Source organism: Mesoplodon mirus (assembly GCF_964341445.2).
Source record: "Mesoplodon mirus genome assembly, chromosome: 5".
NCBI lineage: Eukaryota > Metazoa > Chordata > Mammalia > Artiodactyla > Ziphiidae > Mesoplodon > Mesoplodon mirus.
Window position 1 is genome coordinate 123,002,643 of NC_138980.1, and position 18,204 is coordinate 123,020,846.

Here is an 18,204-nt window from a genome sequence, read left to right on the forward strand (position 1 = left end):
TGAAGTAAGTTTTGGAGTAAGTCCAAAGGTATAGGTGTTTCTTAGGCTTCTGTAGAACCAAGACATAGCTTATGACACATTTTAAATGAGCTGATTAGCTGCAGTGATTTCTAGACAGATTGCCAGTAGGTGAAAGAATTTGAAGAAAAGGTTTAAGTGGAGATAAACGATATTTTGTGGTGATTACAATATTGCATAAACAGGGGCATAATATGCACTCATATGTTTAGGTCAGAGTAGCTTTACTACTGTTGCTCTGTTGAGGCAAGTGTTACTTTATGGACTAAAGGTCTCTTTTTTGGGTTTGTTTTTAGCATCAGTATAATCTCTGCAAAAATAGAATATCAAATACCTTTTATTAGACTGTTCCTAAGGTACTATGATACTATTTAGAGCCAATTATTAAAATTACTATTACAGTACAGACGTGAGTAGCTGGGACAATATCAGTATAAACTTTAAATGATAGTATAGAGTTATTTCCTTTGCTGAATGACGTTTTTTGTTAAAAATAATTTCAGGTTGCTTTGTTGGCAGTTCCTTTTATTCATATGAATTCTAAATTTACCCTGCTTGGGTCTTTGCTGTTAACTAACTTCATTAATTAAATGCTGAGGATAGACTTTATTTCTTTGTCAAGTGATGGTCTTAAGAGTCCATATATATGTACATATTTATTTGTATGTAAACATATGCTCAGATATGATATAAAATGTATATCTTACCATAGGAAATGCTATGAAAAATTTGAAAATCATTATGCTCCTTAGGTCAAACTAACCTTGGACATTTTATGAGAGGTCCTCTAATTATTTTAAATATGTATATAGGTAATAGGAATACACTGTTACTGTCTTCCTTCAATCAAGATAACAGTAGTAAATGATGCCAGGCACATTGAAGGAGCTTTCAGTAAATGTTAATTAATGGATGTGATAGTTTTTAGTATAAATATTTTACGTTCAATGTTTATTAGATTACAATAGACTGTTTTGGAGAATAAAACTTAAATTTTATATGGTTGCAATATTTAATGCCTGTAAATATTCAGTATTCAGACCATTCATTCTGTTGGTATTTTCAAATGGTTTGATAGTAAAATTTACCTCAGACTTATTTTAGATTATAAGTCTGCTATGCTAACTTGATGAATTGATTTTTGTGGTAGTATAAACATGAAATATTTCATGCTTTATATATTTTCTATGTAAATGTGTAATATTTGTGATTTATTTATTAGAAAAATTATAATTAAGCTTTTAAAATTCTGCTGAGAAATTATTTCTTAACATAAATTTAGGTATGGGATTGTGATACTGGCAGACAAGTTCATAAAGTGTCATGCTTCCAGTCTACTGTAAAGGTAAAATCTTAATCAGATACTTTACGGTAATAATCTTTTTGTTTCAGAAAAAATTGTTTAATGATTTAGATGAAATTACTTTTGTAGGTTTCAAAAATTATTTCTTCCACACATACACAGTCATTTGATTCTTCTAAGACTAGATTTTGGGGAGTATATATATTAAATGCTAGAATTTTGAATTTTAAATTAGAGCAAGAGGTGAATCTCTATAGTAAGCTAAGGAAAAAGGTAGTAGTACCTAGTATGTTTTTAGTAGGTAATTCTAGGAAGAGATATTACTTTCAAAGAGACTACAGCAATAGCTAGTCTCTTTTTTGTTTGTTTGTTTTAGCTTTGAACTAAAACATGGAGTTATTTGTCCTTCACCGTCTGTCTTCTATAAAATGATAAGGGTAAGACATAGCAATTACTTAGTTCCAGAACAAAATCTTTTGTGGCTAATTGGCTGCTACTGTTAGGTTCATTCATTTTATAAACAAATATTAATTGGAGCTTATTACTTGATAGGAACTCTGCTACATGTTGGAGAAACAAACTTGGATAAGACTTGGCTACTTTGATTTCTGTAGAAGAAATTACCTTAAATGTTCTCAGAAAGTACACTGTTTTTCAATAATGTCAGCAAGTTTGAGGAAAGATACTAGTAAACTGAAATAGTGTTTCCTCGTTTGCTTTGAAGATTACTGATCTCTGTATTGGAGCTAACACTTACAATGTAAAAAAAATCAGTGTGCCAGTAGTCAAAGTATTTCATTTTTTTTCCTAAAAGGCAGCATCTCTGGTAGCCATCTTATGCTACTATGCTATTCTGATTATCAATTTAGAAAAGTTTCTGGGGAAGAAAGTACCATTTACTGTATACTGGTATCCAATTTTACAATGGACTGTCTTTGAGGAAGTCAATAAAGTATTGACTTGATCAAAATCTCTATGCTTTATGTGAAGAGATGCTCCTATTAAATCCCTCAAAAAATAGTCTTGCTTATTTGACTGAGGTAATTAGGATTCAAATGAAAATATATGCATTGAAGGAACAGGGAAGGAGAAAAAATTTAGTGTATTTTGGGGAAATTCCTTTGGTGAGCTGTTTCATGAACTGGTCAATAAAAAGTATCTTATTTCGGTATGGTGAAAGGACTTCCTCTTTTTTTTTTTAATGAGCAGCCTCCTTCCCCTTGAAAGTACTTCTTAAAGGGGTTTTACTGTACTGTTAATCAGCTAGATAGTTGTATTTGTTCCCACTGTGATCCTGTTTCGCATTTTAAAAAAATCGTTAAATACAGCATTTCGCTCATTTTATTTTAGTTCAGTGGTTCAATTGTTCTTGAACTGATAGTTTATCAAAGAATTTCATATCCTTAATAAATATAAGAAATACAATTATTTATTTTTTGAACTAGTAAAGTTTCTTTATAAGAGATGATATTAGCAAGGAGATGCTGAAATTGGCATTTTTATTGTCATTGAGAGTATAATCAAAATGATCTTCCTGGAAGGCTGTTGGCTTTATGAATGAATCTTAAAAAATTATTATATGAATTGACCCAGTGATTCTACTCCTAGAAAACTCTTTAAAGAAATGATAAAAACTTGGGCAGAGATTTATGAACAGAAATATATATTACAAATATATTTTATAAATGGATGATTGACAGTATCCTAAATGTCTTATAGGAAAATAGTTAACTTATGGTAGATATATATGCTAAAAATGGTTTCAGAAGAACACGTAGCATTTGGGAAATGCTAATGATAAGATGTTAAGTAACAAAAGCAGTATAGTATCCTCAACAAAACCTAGCAAACCAAATCCAATAATATATAATAAGGATTATGTACCATCATCAAGTGAGATTTATCCTAGGAATATGAATTTAGTTTAACATCTGAAAAATCAATCAATGTAATATACCATACATGGTAAGAATAAAGGATGGAAAACATGATCATCTCGATAGATGCAGAGAAAGCATTTGACAGACTCCAACATCCTCTCATGATAAAATACTCAACAGACTAGCAGTAGACGAGAGCCTCCTCAACCTGATAAAGGGTATCTAGGGAAACACAGCACCTAACATCATATTAATGGTGAAAGACTGACTGAGTACTTTCCTCCTGAGTTCAGGAACAAGACAAGGATGTCTGCATTTGGCATTTCTCTTCAACATTGCACTGAAGGTTCTGACCCAGGGCAGTTAGACAATAAAAATGAAATAAAAATCATCCATAGGGACTTCCCTGGTGGCGCAGTGGTTAAGAATCTGCCTGCCAATGCAGGGGACATGGGTTCTATCCCTAGCCTGGGAAGATCCCACATGCTGCAGAGCAACTAAGCCCGTGCACCACAACTACTGAGCCTGTGCTCTAGAGCCCACGAGCCACAACTACTGAGCCCAAGTGCCACAGTTACTGAAGCCTGCGTGCTTAGAGCCCGTGCTCCACAACAAGAGAAGCCACCGCAAGGAGAAGCCCGTGCACCGCAACAGAGTAACCCCCACTTGCCGCAACTAGAGAAAGCCTGTGTGCAGCCCCGAAGACCCAACGCAGCCAAAAACAAATATAAATAAATTAATTAATTTATTTTAAAAACATCCATATTAGAAATGAAGAAATAAAACTGTGTCTATTCACAAGTGACACGCTCTTGTATATAGAAAATCCTAAATCCATGAAAAAACTATTAGAACTAATAAATGGATATAGCAAGATTTCAGGATACAATCTCAATATACAAAAAATTAACTGTATTTCTTTAAACTAGCAATGAGCATTCCAGAAATGAAATTAAGAAAATTTATTTGCAATAGCATCCAAAAAATAAAATAGAAATAAATTTAAAGAAGAGCTATGAGACTTGTATACCAAAAACTACAAAACATTGTTGAAAGAAACTAATGAAAATATGAATAAATGGAAAGAAATTCATGGATCAGATTTAATATTGTTAAGATTGCAACGTTACCCAAATGATCAACACTGGACAGAATCTCAGCAGGCTTTTTTCCCTCAGAAATTGACAAGCTGATCCTAAAATTCATGTAGAAGTAAAGGGGACCCCAGAATAGCTAAAACAGTTGTGAAAAGAAAGAACAAAGTTTCAAGATTGAAACTTACAAATTTCAAAATTTACTACAAAGCTGTAGTAATCAAGACAGTGTGGTACCGGCATAAAGCTAGACATACAGATCAGTGGAATAGAACTGAGAGTCCAGAAATAAAACCTCACATATGTGGTCAATAGATTTTTTTTTTTTTTTTTTTTTTTGCGGTATGCGGGCCTCTCACTGTTGTGGCCTCCCCCGTTGCGGAGCACAGGCTCCGGACGCGCAGGCCCAGCGGCCATGGCTCACGGGCCCAGCCGCTCCGCGGCATATGGGATCCTCCCAGACCGGGGCACGAACCCGTATCCCCTGCATCGGCAGGCGGACTCTCAACCACTGCGCCACCAGGGAGGCCCTGGTCAATAGATTTTTGACAAGGGTGTCAAGACCCTCCAATAAGAGAAAGAATAGTCTCTTAAATAATACTGGATCTAGATATCTACATACAAAATAATGAAATTGGATCCCTACCTCATGCTGTATCCAAAAATTAGTTCAAAGTGGGTCAAAGACCAAGATACAAGAGCTGAAACTATAAAACTCTTAGAAGGAATATGAGTAAATCTGTGTGTCCTTGGGCGGTACAAACTGTCGCCTTTGTGTCCTAGATGTGATAGCAAAAGTATAGCAACAAAAGAAAAAAATGATAAATTGGACTTCATCAAAATGAAAAGCTTTTATGCCTCAAAGGATACCATGAAGGAAGTGAAAAGACAACCAATAGGATGGGAGAAAATACTTGCAAATCATATATCTGATAAGGAACTTGTATCTTGATTATATAAAAAGAGCTCTTATAAATTAACAATAAAAAAGACAACCCAATTAAAAACAAAGAATTTGAAAGACATTTCTCTGAAGAAGGTGAGCAAATGGCCAATAAGCACATGAAAAGAAGCTCAACATATTAGTCATTAGAGAAATGCAGTTCAAAACATAATGTGACACTATTTCACATGCACTAGATGGCTAATATCTAAAAGACAGATAATAACAAATATTGGTAAAGATGTGGAGTAATTAGAACCCTCTTACATTGTTGGAGGGACTGTAAAATGGTACAGCCACCTTGGTAAATAGTTTGATAGTTCATCAAAATGTTAAATAGAGTCATTTGACCCAGCAATCTCACGCCTAGGTATTCCCAAGAGAAATAAAAATGTCCACACAAAAACATGTACATGAATGTTCATAACAACATTACTCTTACTAGCCTAATGTTGGAAACAACTTAAATGTCAATGAACTGATGAATGGATAAAATGTGTATACCATACAGTGGAATATTATTTGGCAATAAAAAGGAATATAGTACCGATATTAAAAAATCAGAGATTAGACACAGTAGGACCTCTTGAAGTACAAACTGCATTGATTATTTTCAACCCTTTTTATTCCAGCAGTTTAAAAAGCAACCCCATCCTCAGCCCAGGGAAGACTACCAGAAATGTTTCCTCTTTTTTTTTTTTTTTTTTACATATTCTCTCTTGCCCTTGTGTTCACTCAGAGTTAATGGGTGGGGAGAGAACTATTAAAGGTGTGGACTTTAAAGTACTATTAAACGTAAAGGACTTCTGCCAACCTTGAAACAATTACCTGAGTCAAGAATTAGGAGGTTTGAATTTGAAAGATACATAAAAACTAAGGTCGTATTTTCAGTTTTATTTAAAAAGCAGTTTATGTTAAGCTTGTGTATTAGTTGTCTATTACTGAGTAACAAATTACCTCAAAACTTAGTTGTTTAAAACGATATCTCAGTGTTGGTGGTCAGGAATAGAGAGCAGTTTAGCTGGATGGTTGTGTCTCAGTGTCTCTCCTGAGGTTGCTGTCACCTTCAGGTGACTGGGGTTGGAGGTGTTAGGGGGTCAGATGCTTGGTGACTTAGTGTTGGTTGTTGTCCGGAGGCCTCACTTCCTTGCCTCACTTCCTTGAGGGTAAAAAAAAGATGCCAGCCACAATTAAAAAAAAAAAAAAAGATGGATCTTTCTCCATGCGGCTGCTTGTGTGTTTTCAAAACTGTAGAGTGAGTGATCTGAGAGAGCAAGGAGGTAGCCACCATGTCTTTTATGACTTAGTCCTTTAAGTCACACACCATTCCTTCTGCCACATTCTGTTCATTGGAAGCTAGTGACTTAGCAGAGCCCACATTCAAGGGGAAGAGAATCAAGCTCCACCTCTTGAAGGGAAAGGGTATCAACTCGTGGACATATTTTAAAACCACTGATGAATGCTTGAATTTCTAAACTGATAACTATTTCACATGAATTTTGCAGTGTTTAGCTCTTCTTCAGAGACTAGATGTTTGGCTTTCTGGTGGGAATGACCTCTGTGTGTGGAACCGAAAATTAGATCTCCTGTGTAAGACTAGTCACCTTTCTGATACAGGTAAAAACAAATCAAGGTAATTGTGAACCATGATAGATAGACTCTAAAAAGACTCAGTGAATCTTCAAAGAGACTTTCCGTGAATACAAAGGAAATATAGATTTTCTTTTTAATTCTGAATATAAGATGTAGCCGTATTTCTCCAATTCAGGTTAAGGGTTGTGTAAAATATATTTCCATCTCAAGTTGGAAGGAAAAGATCCCCCTTCCTTTGGCTTCCCCTTCCTTTCTAACAGAATTTCTCAAAAGTGATCAAGAAAAACCTTTTCATATATGCTTCTCTACCATGTCTTAAACTGAGTTTGATGAGCATGTTGACACCTGGAAGCAGATCTTTATGACTTTACAATAGCATTTTCTTCTTTATTTGTAGGGTCATCAGACTTTGAATAGATTCCTAAGGATGACCTCATTTTACAGTTGGTTTTTACTAAAGAAATTTCACTCGTATGCAAACTTACTAACAAAATTCTATTTTCTCAGAATTCTGTTGACATATACTTTGGGTTTTAATAGAAAAAAAATCAGTTTTGACTTATATTGATATCAAGGAACTTAAAAAATAAAATTTATTCAGAGTAAAAATATTTAAGTATAAATGAGTAAATTTAAATGACAGTAACCTTGAAGTCATGTGATACACTATTAACTATTTTTGTTTCTAAAAGTAGTGAAATGAACCCATGGACATCCTAGAAAGAATACAGGCATACCCTGTTTTATTGCACTTTGCTTTATTGGGCTTTGTAGATACTGCATTTTTTACAAATTGAATATTTGTGACAGCTCTGAGTCATGCAAGTCTGTTGGCACCATTTTTCCAACAGCATTTGTTCACTTTGTGTTTCTGTCACATTTTGGTAATTCTTGCAATATTTCAAACCCTCCACCAGCAAAAAGATTATGATTGGCTGAAGGCTCAGACAGTGGTTAGTATTTTTTTAGCGATGAAGTATTTTTAAATTAAGGTACTAATATGTACATTGTCTTCTAGACATAATACTTTTGTACATTTAATAGATGACAGTATAGTGTAAACATAACTTTTATATGCACTGGGAAACCAAAAAATTTGTGTGACTTGCTTTATTGTGACAGTTGCTTGATTTTGGTGGTCAGGAACCAAACCTGAAATATTTCCAAGGTATGCCTGTGTTACTAAAGCATGTTGTCATGTTAAGGGTAGTAGGAGCCCTGTGAGTTGCATTTACACTTCATTATTGGAACTAGTTTATCTCCACATGGGTATTATAAAATACCAGAAAAATAATATGTCTTAGCAAAACTAAGTCCATACCTTAGTAGGATTTACAGTTTAACTTCTCAATTCAACGTTCAATCACTAGTAATCTTGTTTGAATCTAGAGTGTATTTTCGTGTTTACTATTAGCATGAGTTATATCTCTTTATTTACATATACATTTTCCTTCCTATTTCTTATACTAGCCTGTGGGTATCTGTGAATTTTTATTTCATGAATTATTAGTAATTATGTTGTGAAATATTGAAATCAGGGCTAAAAACACCTTTTGTATGTTAATGGAAATAACCACCTATTATCGCAGTCCCTCTTCCTGTTACGAGTTATCTTTGAGGACTGTACATTAAGTAGTCACAGTATTGCCCTGTTTATCAGTGTTTCAAGAGATAGCAGAAATCTTTGAGGAAATCAGTTAGAAAGCTTTGAAAAGGCCTTAGGTTGCCATTGGTGAGCTTTTCATGATTGGATTTAGCAGTACTCTTAGACCCTTATCTTATAAAGCTCCTTTCAGTAAGCCTTGCTTGATTTATGGACTGGCAGGGCTTTTAGAACAGTTATTACATATTTGGAAATAAGCAAAGATAATCTTAGTCTGATGCAATGGAAGGAGCCTTGGACTAGAAAACAGAACATCCATGCCCTTTCCAGCAATATGTTCTGTGATTCTGTGTATTAAGTTGCTACTTCTGGATTAATGAGTTTCCAGTAATTTTATTTCATAAATAATTTAATAAACATTTTTTTAAACAAGCTGTTTTCTGCATCTGGAATTCTCCTCTGCTACCCCTTCCCCTGCTCTCCTATCTCTTTTACTTCTTGTACCACTCCTCCTCCCCTTTCTCCTCCACCACCATCATCTCCCCGTCTTGAACATGGGAAAATAGAAACATACTGTTAAAACAGTATGTGGAGAAAAGATTTTGGCCAGAAATACTCCCGAAGTGGGAAGGTAAAGTAAATGAGTAGAATACTTTCCAAATTTGTGTATATGTTATAAATTACATATATATAAAATTACATATATTTTATAATGGAGAAGTTAACTTTAATAAACAGGGTTTTTTGCCAACACATGTGGTGGTTCTAAATCTAATACATGAATATTTTTTGCTGACAGAAGTAATAATTGTAACATATCTTATAGAAGTTATGGTTACCCTAAAATCATTTCATGATTCAGCTATAAAAAGATACTTAGAACTGTATGCTTAATAAATGAAATGTGATGGAATGTTGAATCTGATTATTCTAGTAATACAAGGAGTTTTGTAAATGTGTTGATTGATTATAAACATATTATTTGAAGGCCACTTTCCTAGCTGTTGACTGTCGGCTCACTCATTTACTGCCAGGGAGCCCACCCAGGCTTCTTAAATTTACATTGAGGAACATGCCAATTTTATATCTCATTTGAGCTAGCCATCTTGTAAATGGTGATGATGATTATCTTAAGGGGTCCCTGGTAAATAAGTTCACCACAATAGTAAAAATATTCAAAGAGCATTTCCTACCCTTAATAAATCAGTAATGTCTTCCAGAGGTCTCACCTACTTTTCACAAAATCATTTTCCATATGTAAGCAAGCACGGAAGTGTGATGTAGCAAATTGTGTGTGCTTTATAGTTACCATCCCCTTTATAGGATTGACCAACATAAATCTGAGGATGTTTTTGTTTTTGATGTAATCCATGAAGAAAATAATTTAACCTTCGTTTTATATGTTTTTGTGAAGGGATCAGTGCTTTGATTGAAATACCTAAGAACTGTGTTGTGGCAGCAGTTGGCAAAGAACTGAGTGAGTATGACTCTTTTTTTCTTTTATTTCTGCTTTTTAAAAATTTCAAACTAGCCTTGTATACACATTTCAGAAAGAGTAATTCAAGGGACATCTTTCCCACCCCATTCTTGGCCTCCTGGGATTGTTGAAGTGATGTGGAGCCCAAGACATTTCCAAGATGTTAGGTCAGTTTTTGTACCACACTTGGTCTAGCATAGCCAAGTGGGCAAGGTAGCCCCACTCCTCTGATGCTAGAGAAGGCCAGTTACATTCCACAGTCCTGTCTGTTGCTGATCCACACTCATACACTTACTTAGCAAAAACTTGAGCCACGTAAAACAACTATCAACATTCTGGAAACTAAAAGCTTGAGTTGGGAGTGTTGGAAGAGGATTATTTGGGGAGTTCACTAAGATAGGAACTGCGGACGTTTTGCCTCAGGAAGCCAGAATGGGGCCCATTTTCTTGTGGGGGAGTTTATGCCATTTCCCTCAGAGTAGTGGGACAGAAGAAGGAGGGATAGCAACAGGAATTTTGTAAATGTATTAACTGATTATAAACATGCAATTTGAAGGACACTTTCTTAGCTGTTGACTGTTGGCTGACTCATTTACTGCCAGGAGCCTGAAGTAAAAAAAAACCTTCTATGTTCATTACCTTATGGATGAAATTTGGGTACTGAGAAGTGATAGAGTAAGCACACTTCTTAAAAGCTGCTTTTTTCTTGAAGAATTTTTGTAATGTTGCCCAGAGGGCATTTGCTATTACTTGTGCTGCTGCTTCTAGAGACCAGCCTTGAGATTTGCTATGACCATCAGTTGGCATGTTTTCAGATACCAGTGAGCCATGAGCTAATTGTTCACCATTTATAAACTGCTGTCTGCAGGCTCCACTGCTTTGCAGTCACATTTCTCTTTCTTCAACTGAACTTTCTGTGTGTAATCATGTCTGAGAAGTAATTTTCTAGACCCTATGCTTATTCTTTCTTTTCATAAAGTAATTTCTAAAGATATAATTTTGTGTTTAGTTTTTTTTCTTTTTCCTTCCTTGCAGAAATTCAGTTTTCCCATGTTCTTTATTGACCTGGAAAGACATCTAGCTTTTCCCTGCCTTTTCCCTCTTGTATCAATCACTTGTGTTTTGCTGGTTTTACTCTAACTCAGTGGTTCTTACATTTTAGTGTGCGTGAGAATGACTTGAGGACTTGTTAAAAACACAGATTACTGGGCCTTACTCCCAGAGTTTCTAATTCACTAATTCTGGAGTGGGGCCTGAGCTTCTGCTTCTAACAGGTTCTCTGGTAGTGCTGAGGTTGCTGGTCTGGGACCATACTTTGAGGATGGCTGCTGTAAATATTTTGATCCACTTCTTTCCATCTCAGTACTGTTGCTCTATTCAGGTACTCATCTCCTCTTTTGCCTGCTCTGTTGTGATAGTCCCCTAACTTGTCTTCCTTCCTCTACCTTACTGCTTCTCAAATGCCTTCTCCTCTAGTTTAGTGCTTCCCAGATATATTTTTTAGTAGATGCTAGAGGGATCTATCTAAAATGCAGGCTTCAAGACGATACAGATGCACTTATTTGCAAAGCAGGAATAGGACACAGAGGTAGAGAATGGATGTATGTATACGGGGCAGGGGGTGGGGGATGAATTGGGAGATTGGGATTGAAATATATACACTATTGATGCTATGTATAAAATAGATAACTAATGAGAACCTACTGTGTAGCACAGGGAACTCTACTCAGTGCTCTGTGGTGACCTAAATGGGAAGGAACTCCAAAAAAGAGAGGATATATGTATACGTATATTTGTTTCACTTTGTTGTATAGCAGAAACTAAAACAACATTGTAAAACAACTATACTCCAGTAAAAATTAATTAAAAAAAAAAAGCTTCAGTAGCTTCCGATTGCCTACATCAGTTGTTTCTGGACTCTCAAATTTCTGATTAGTACAAAAGGTCAAACTTGTGGAGATCAACATAGAGTTGCCAGTTTTTATTTTGTTTAGTGGAAACATTAAAAATCCCAAACCAGAAACCAAACAAACTACCATTTACCACCCTGATTTTATAAAAATAAGTTTTAAACAACAAAATATGAAGAACATGACCTCAGAAAAAAAAGAATAGGACTTTAAATTGAATACATTTAGTTTTATTAAAAAAACTTATGTAGTCCTTATTTTTTCTCATTCTTACTCCGGATGAAAGAAATCTTTGCCCTAGGGACCAATGTAAGCCTACAAGTCCAGATTTTTCAACATATCAAATCATGCCCTCTGTTATTTCCCTCTTGCTTCCTTTGAGTCCTGTATCACTTGCTTGTTAACACTGAATTGCCTGGGATTCCCCAACCTCTATGCCTTCATTTCTGTTGTCACCCTGTATTGGACTTGTCCTCCTACTTATTGTCCTCTTCGATCTGGCTAATTTCTAAAATAAGAGATTTTTATTGAATGAATTAGTGAATTCATTGAAATAGTAATAAAAGCAACACTAATGCCTCAACGGAAGTTAGAATATTAGCTAAAAAAAAGGAAGAAATGAAAGTTGGTTTTATTCAGAAAATAATTTATAAAAAATACAAATATTCTTAAAAACGAGGTTCTGCATTTTAGTTAGTCTTATAAATGTTGTGCCATTTTTCCTTATAAAAATAAGTTTTATTCCTTTAAATGTACTATCTTTTCTATTTCTAAGACTAAGCTTGTGCCCATGTACTTGGTTTTAAATGTTCCATACCAATTTCTCTTTTTCTAATGTGAGGATTCCTCTCAACAGGAAGTAGAATTTCTGTGTGTACTAGCTGCAGTGACTTTGAGGCTTTTATTATCAATAGCTAAGCAAGGCTGTCAGCTCTGAGTACTCATCCTGGTTCAGAAGTCCAGGATTTTTCTATTAATCCTTTTTAAGAATTGACTATTGCTTCTCTTTTTTTTTTTTTTTTTGCGGTACGCAGACCTCTCATTGTTGTGGCCTCTCCCGTTGCGGAGCACAGGCTCTGGACCCACAGGCTCAGCGGCCATGGCTCACGGGCCCAGCCGCTCCGTGGCATATGGGATCTTCCTGGACCGGGGCACAAACCCGTGTCCCCTGCATTGGCAGGTGGACTCTCAACCACTGCACCACCAGGGAAGCCCTATTGCTTCTCTTTTATCTTCTGATCTAATTCATATTTGTTTTTATTTCCTCGAAGTTATTACATATGTGACCCTTGTGAATACTTGTCTATTGAGACTATATTTATGGACTCACTGAGCAGTTTCACATTATCTTTTGTACTTTGCAGTTTTTTGTTCAGAGGCTTCATGGTTGGTAGTGGGTTTAGAAGAGTTTTAATAAAGGAACAGAGCTCTGAGGACACACTCACTTGGGATTTTAGTAGATCATTTCAAACATCTCAAGCATTTGAAAGAAATATTTTAAAGTAGTATGAACAAGGCTCTCTTTGGAGATGGGTTTTTCAGTATTTTAGGTATTTCTTACTTAATGAAATGCTACTTTTTGAGCAGAAATATAACTTTAATCTTTGACCATTTTAATAAAATTATATCTGTCTTTTCATTTAGTAATTTTCAGGCTGGTAGCACCCACAGAGGGATCACTAGGATGGGATATTCTTCAAGTTAAGCGCCTCCTTGATCACCAGGATAATATTCTCTCACTGGTTAATGTCAATGGTAAGCTCATTGTGTACATGTTGATATTATGTAAAAATTTTTTAACTTTTTAACCTGTTTTGAACTTTAGTCTTGTTTTGTTCTAGGATTCTGGAATTACCATGATGAAAATAATGCTGTTAATTAGTAGGGATTGGCAGTCTTTTATTTTCTGAGGTTTAAACCAGTGGAATTCATCAAGTTTCATAGATTGTTAGGTCTTAGATTTAGGCACAAGGGGAAGAATAGAGTTGGGCAGAGAAAAGGGATGACGGAGGAGAGAGCATACTTACCTCAGGTGCTGCTTGGTAGCTGTGGGATGATTGTTGTAGGCTATTGGTACTAATGCTTGGTAGCATTTTGACTTTTTTGGCAAAATGGTCCTGGCTAGTTTCTCTTTTGAAGATCACACAGTACAAATTATATAGCACTCTACTTAAACAGTAGAATGAGCTGGATTCAAGCCAGTTGTAATTATGATTGAAGAGTCAGAGAATAACACCAAACCAAAGGTCTGCAGAAAATGGGTCATATCTGCCCTTCCTCATGGATGTGTGTGTTGGTTTGCCAGACTTTCTTTCTTTCTTTTTTTTTTTTTTTTACTTTTTGACTGCATGGCACGTGGGATCTTAGTTCCCCGACCAGGGATTGAACCCCCCACCAACCCCGCAGTGGAAGCACACAGTCCTAACTGCTGGACTGCCAGGGAAGTCCTGCCAGACTTTCTATTTGACTTTATAATGATTTTAATGAGTTAGCTCCCGTGAGCTGAACCTGACATCAGATGACAGGATAGGATCACAAACCACAAATCCTGGGATTTAGCTACTTCACTTTCAAATAAAGTGACACCTCATATCATCAGAGCTTTCCTGGGTGATCTGTGTTCTGAGGTCAAATGGGAGGACTCCTGGGTGGCTTCAGTTTGATAATCTGGAGGACACTATAAGAGGGTCCTGTAAGGATGCCATGAATATGATGTTGAAAGGGGACTGGACCGCACCCCCTGACCTGAGATCTGGGTTGGCTGTTTTTGAGCAATACTTTGTAGAAACATGAGGCAGAGGGAAAGGGGCACAGACAGCACTAAGTGTAGTCTCCATTTGTATGCTGTTCAGTCACATTGTCAGATACATCATTGAGAATGTCCCTCCCAGCTCCAAAATTTTCCTCTCCAATAACCATTTGCTTGTTCAACCCAGCTGCAAGTCTTTCTGCCGACTAGATTGTCTATATGATAGAAATAATAATATTAGGAGCACCACTTTATTTTTCTCTGGGGGCTCCTTTTCTTCTAGCCATGATGGCAGCACAAAAGGCAGGTTCTTATTTGGAAGTCCCTCTGACAGTGAGCCAGAGAAGCTCCAAAGCCCTAAAGCTGTTGCGAAAAGCACAGCAGTGTTTTGGCCATTACAGTGGTCATGCCTAGTTGTCCCATTTTAGCAGTGAAGCATTGGTACCAGGACCTGGCATGTTTCCTTAATGCAGGTGATGGGATGTTCCTGAGGTAGCCTTAACCTCATGGCACTTTTGCTGTGTGATGTACAGAGAAGCTTATAACAGTTTAACCAAGAAAGCTTTCTTCAAGTATTTCTTTGCCAGCTTTTTAAGGGAAGGAAAATGGAAAGCTAAAGCAAAAAAAAAAAAAAAATAGTTAATAAAAATTACAGAAAACCCCTAGTGCTTTTTAGTTTATAAATTCCATGACTATAAAATTACACTACAGAATATAAGTAAGCCAAAAGCATATTTAAGAATCATATATGGACAAGTAGTCTGGTAAAATTTGAGAATGATATTGTGACAGTCTTACCTCGTATATAGACACGTCTGCCATGCTGCAGATTTTGGCAATCCTGAAATGATTATGTTGCACAATTCCCAGTTCCACTTTCAGCCCTGCTTCTTTATCCCCACCAATTACCAGTTAAAGATATGACCAGTTACTGGGTTTATAACTCACAGGAAAAGTGCATTTTCATTGAGGTGGCCCTGGGGCAACCTTAGAATGGTACAACAGAGAACTCCTGCAAATGTGGATAATGAATACCAGGTTTGCCAATGAGGTCTGAATGCCTGTGCACAGATTTTCTAAGACAGACATACAAGATAACCTTGCTTATCTCTTCTGGCAAAAGGCTCTGGGTGCTGCTTCTTTATTTTATTCCTTTTCTTGTTTTGTACTGACAGCATGGTATGGTAGTCACAAGGTATTAGTACTTTTGAGGGATGGGTAGACAGGTATCAGGTGAGATTTTCATACTGAGTGACTTTTGATAATTGCATAGGATGAAAATCCATCCATATATATAAAACACATCGAGGTTGTTTGGTGTGAAACATTTTGAATGACTAGTTTGGGATAATTTACATAGCAATAAACTATACTGACTCAGGTCAGTGTCAGCATTTTATTTTTAGTGAAAACTTCTAACTGGGCTCAAGTACTTTGCTATTACATAGATGAATTACACTTGGAGGAGATCAGAGCAGGCAGCTGTGTGGTCTCAGTAGGTTAACTCTGTTATAATGACGCATGCAGAATTGGAATCTAGAAGGATCTTCACTTGTTAACGTCTCTGGTTCTTTTGTAGTTTGAGTGAGATTGGAAAGAGGAGGGAAAGGAATGGAAAAGAAGGTTATGGAAAGATTACTACTGTCTTAACTTTCCCACTCTTAGAACTAGGAGCCTGTTTCTCTCCACAGATGAGAAATGAACTTAATTCTTCATAGAGAGAATTCTATAGAGTCTGTTAATAAACTGTATAGAAATTGGACTTGGAACCAAGACAAAATAATATTTACCTGTATGATTGCTGGTAATTCTTTATTTCTATGCGATTGTTCATCTAGTTATTAGAGATTTCTGTCCTGCTGGTTTATTTGATAAATGGGATAATTGAATCATAATTACTCATCCATGTATTCCTAAATTACAAGTAACTGGATGTTTTAATACTATTAATATGGAATAATACCAGGGGCTCAAAATAATACCAGGGACTCAAAGATAACATATGATGTCTTTTTTAAATGGCTACACATTATTTAATTTGATTTTTACAATCATCTTCATTTAATGCCTGAGAAATCCAAGATAGAAAAAGAGTAAATGACTTTCTGAAGACCAACCACATGGCTAGTAACAGGCAGAGCCAAAATTAAAACTAGGGTTTCTAGACTCACAGTGCATTGTTCTGTTCCTCCTAAATATAAAGGAATTAAAATAAATTACATTTCTTTAAGATAGTTTTTAGTCTCAGCAGTTGTACATTTTCTATTAAATGTATAATTTGTCAACTGTCTTAGTTGGCCCACTAATTTCATTTTTATTAAAGGTTTTAAAAACTTGTTATTGTGCAAATAATACATATGAGGAAACAGAAACATAAAAATGAAAATGAAAATCATCCTACCATACAGCATTAAGTACAGGTTCATATCCTTCTAAGTGTTTTTCTGGGCGTATATATGTATGTATATGTGTATACATATGGTGTGCTTTTTGTAACAGTATGTCATGAATATATTTCTGTATTAATATACTTTTACAACTTAGTTTTCAATAACAGCATAACTATTTCATTTCGTGGATGTTATTTATTTATTCGATCCCCAATTGGATGTTTTAGGATACCTTTAGATTTTTAATACTATGTGTAACAGCCTTGTCACATATGTCTTTTATGTACTTTCCTCAGGATAAATTCCTAGAGGTGGAATTGTTAGATCAGTGGGTTTACAATTTTTTAAGGTTTTGATGTGTATTACCAAGAATTGCAAAGATTACACCAGTTTATACTAGGGCATGAATAGTATGTGAGTGTGCTGATTCCTTATGCTTTTGCTGGCATTGGGTGTTTTCGTGTTTTATAATCTTTCCCAATTTGCAAGTCAGTAAATAGTATCTCATTGCTTTTAGATGTCTTTGATTATTAGGGAATTGAACGTCTTTTCACATGTTTACTGGCCATTTGTATTTCTTGTTTTTTTTTTTTTTTTTTTAAAACAATTTGTGTTTTTTTTTAAATTTTATTTATTTATTTATGGCTGTGTTGGGTCTTCGTTTCTGTGCGAGGGCTTCCTCTAGTTGCGGCAAGTGGGGGCCACTCCTCATCACGGTGCGCGGGCCTCTCACTATCGCAGCCTCTCCTGTTGCGGAGCACAGGCTCCAGACGCGCAGGCTCAGTAATTGTGGCTCACGGGGCCAGCTGCTCCGCGGCATGTGGGATCTTCCCAGACCAGGGCTCGAACCCATGCCCCCTGCATCGGCAGGCAGACTCCCAACCACTGCACCACCAGGGAAGCCCTGTATTTCTTGTTTTGCCAGTTGGGGTCCTTTGCCCATTTTGCTGGAGTGCTTATCTTGTTCTTAGTGATTTCTAAGAAGTCCTTTTGATCCAAGTATAATCAACCTATTTTGACATCTAAATTGCAGATTTCTCCCAGAGTTTTGTCATTTAAATGTATGATTTGGGGGACTTCCCTGGCCGCCCAGTGGTTAAGACTTCCCCTTCCAATGCCAGGGGTGTGGGTTTGATCCCTGGTCAGGGAGATAAGATCCCACCCACATGCCTTGAGGCCAAAAAACCAAAACATAAAACAGAAGCAATTTTGTAACAAATTCAATAAAAACTTAAAAAATGGTC

The 18,204-nt window shown here is 36.0% G+C and overlaps 1 protein-coding gene across 2 annotated transcripts in view; it reads left to right on the forward strand.

Annotated features, from left to right (window-relative positions):
* The window catches only part of WDR41 (WD repeat domain 41), a 46,828-nt gene that overhangs the window by 17,529 nt on the left and 11,095 nt on the right, over positions 1-18,204 (forward strand). For both annotated transcript variants that reach the window (XR_014294135.1, XM_082621930.1), the window contains exons 5-8: positions 1,301-1,363; positions 6,744-6,855; positions 9,849-9,911; positions 13,466-13,576. Coding sequence is in view for 1 of the 2 variants with exons in the window: in XM_082621930.1 (XP_082478056.1) it covers positions 1,301-1,363; positions 6,744-6,855; positions 9,849-9,911; positions 13,466-13,576 (349 nt within the window). In the remaining variant the exon portion in view is untranslated. The remainder of the gene's footprint in view (positions 1-1,300; positions 1,364-6,743; positions 6,856-9,848; positions 9,912-13,465; positions 13,577-18,204) is intronic.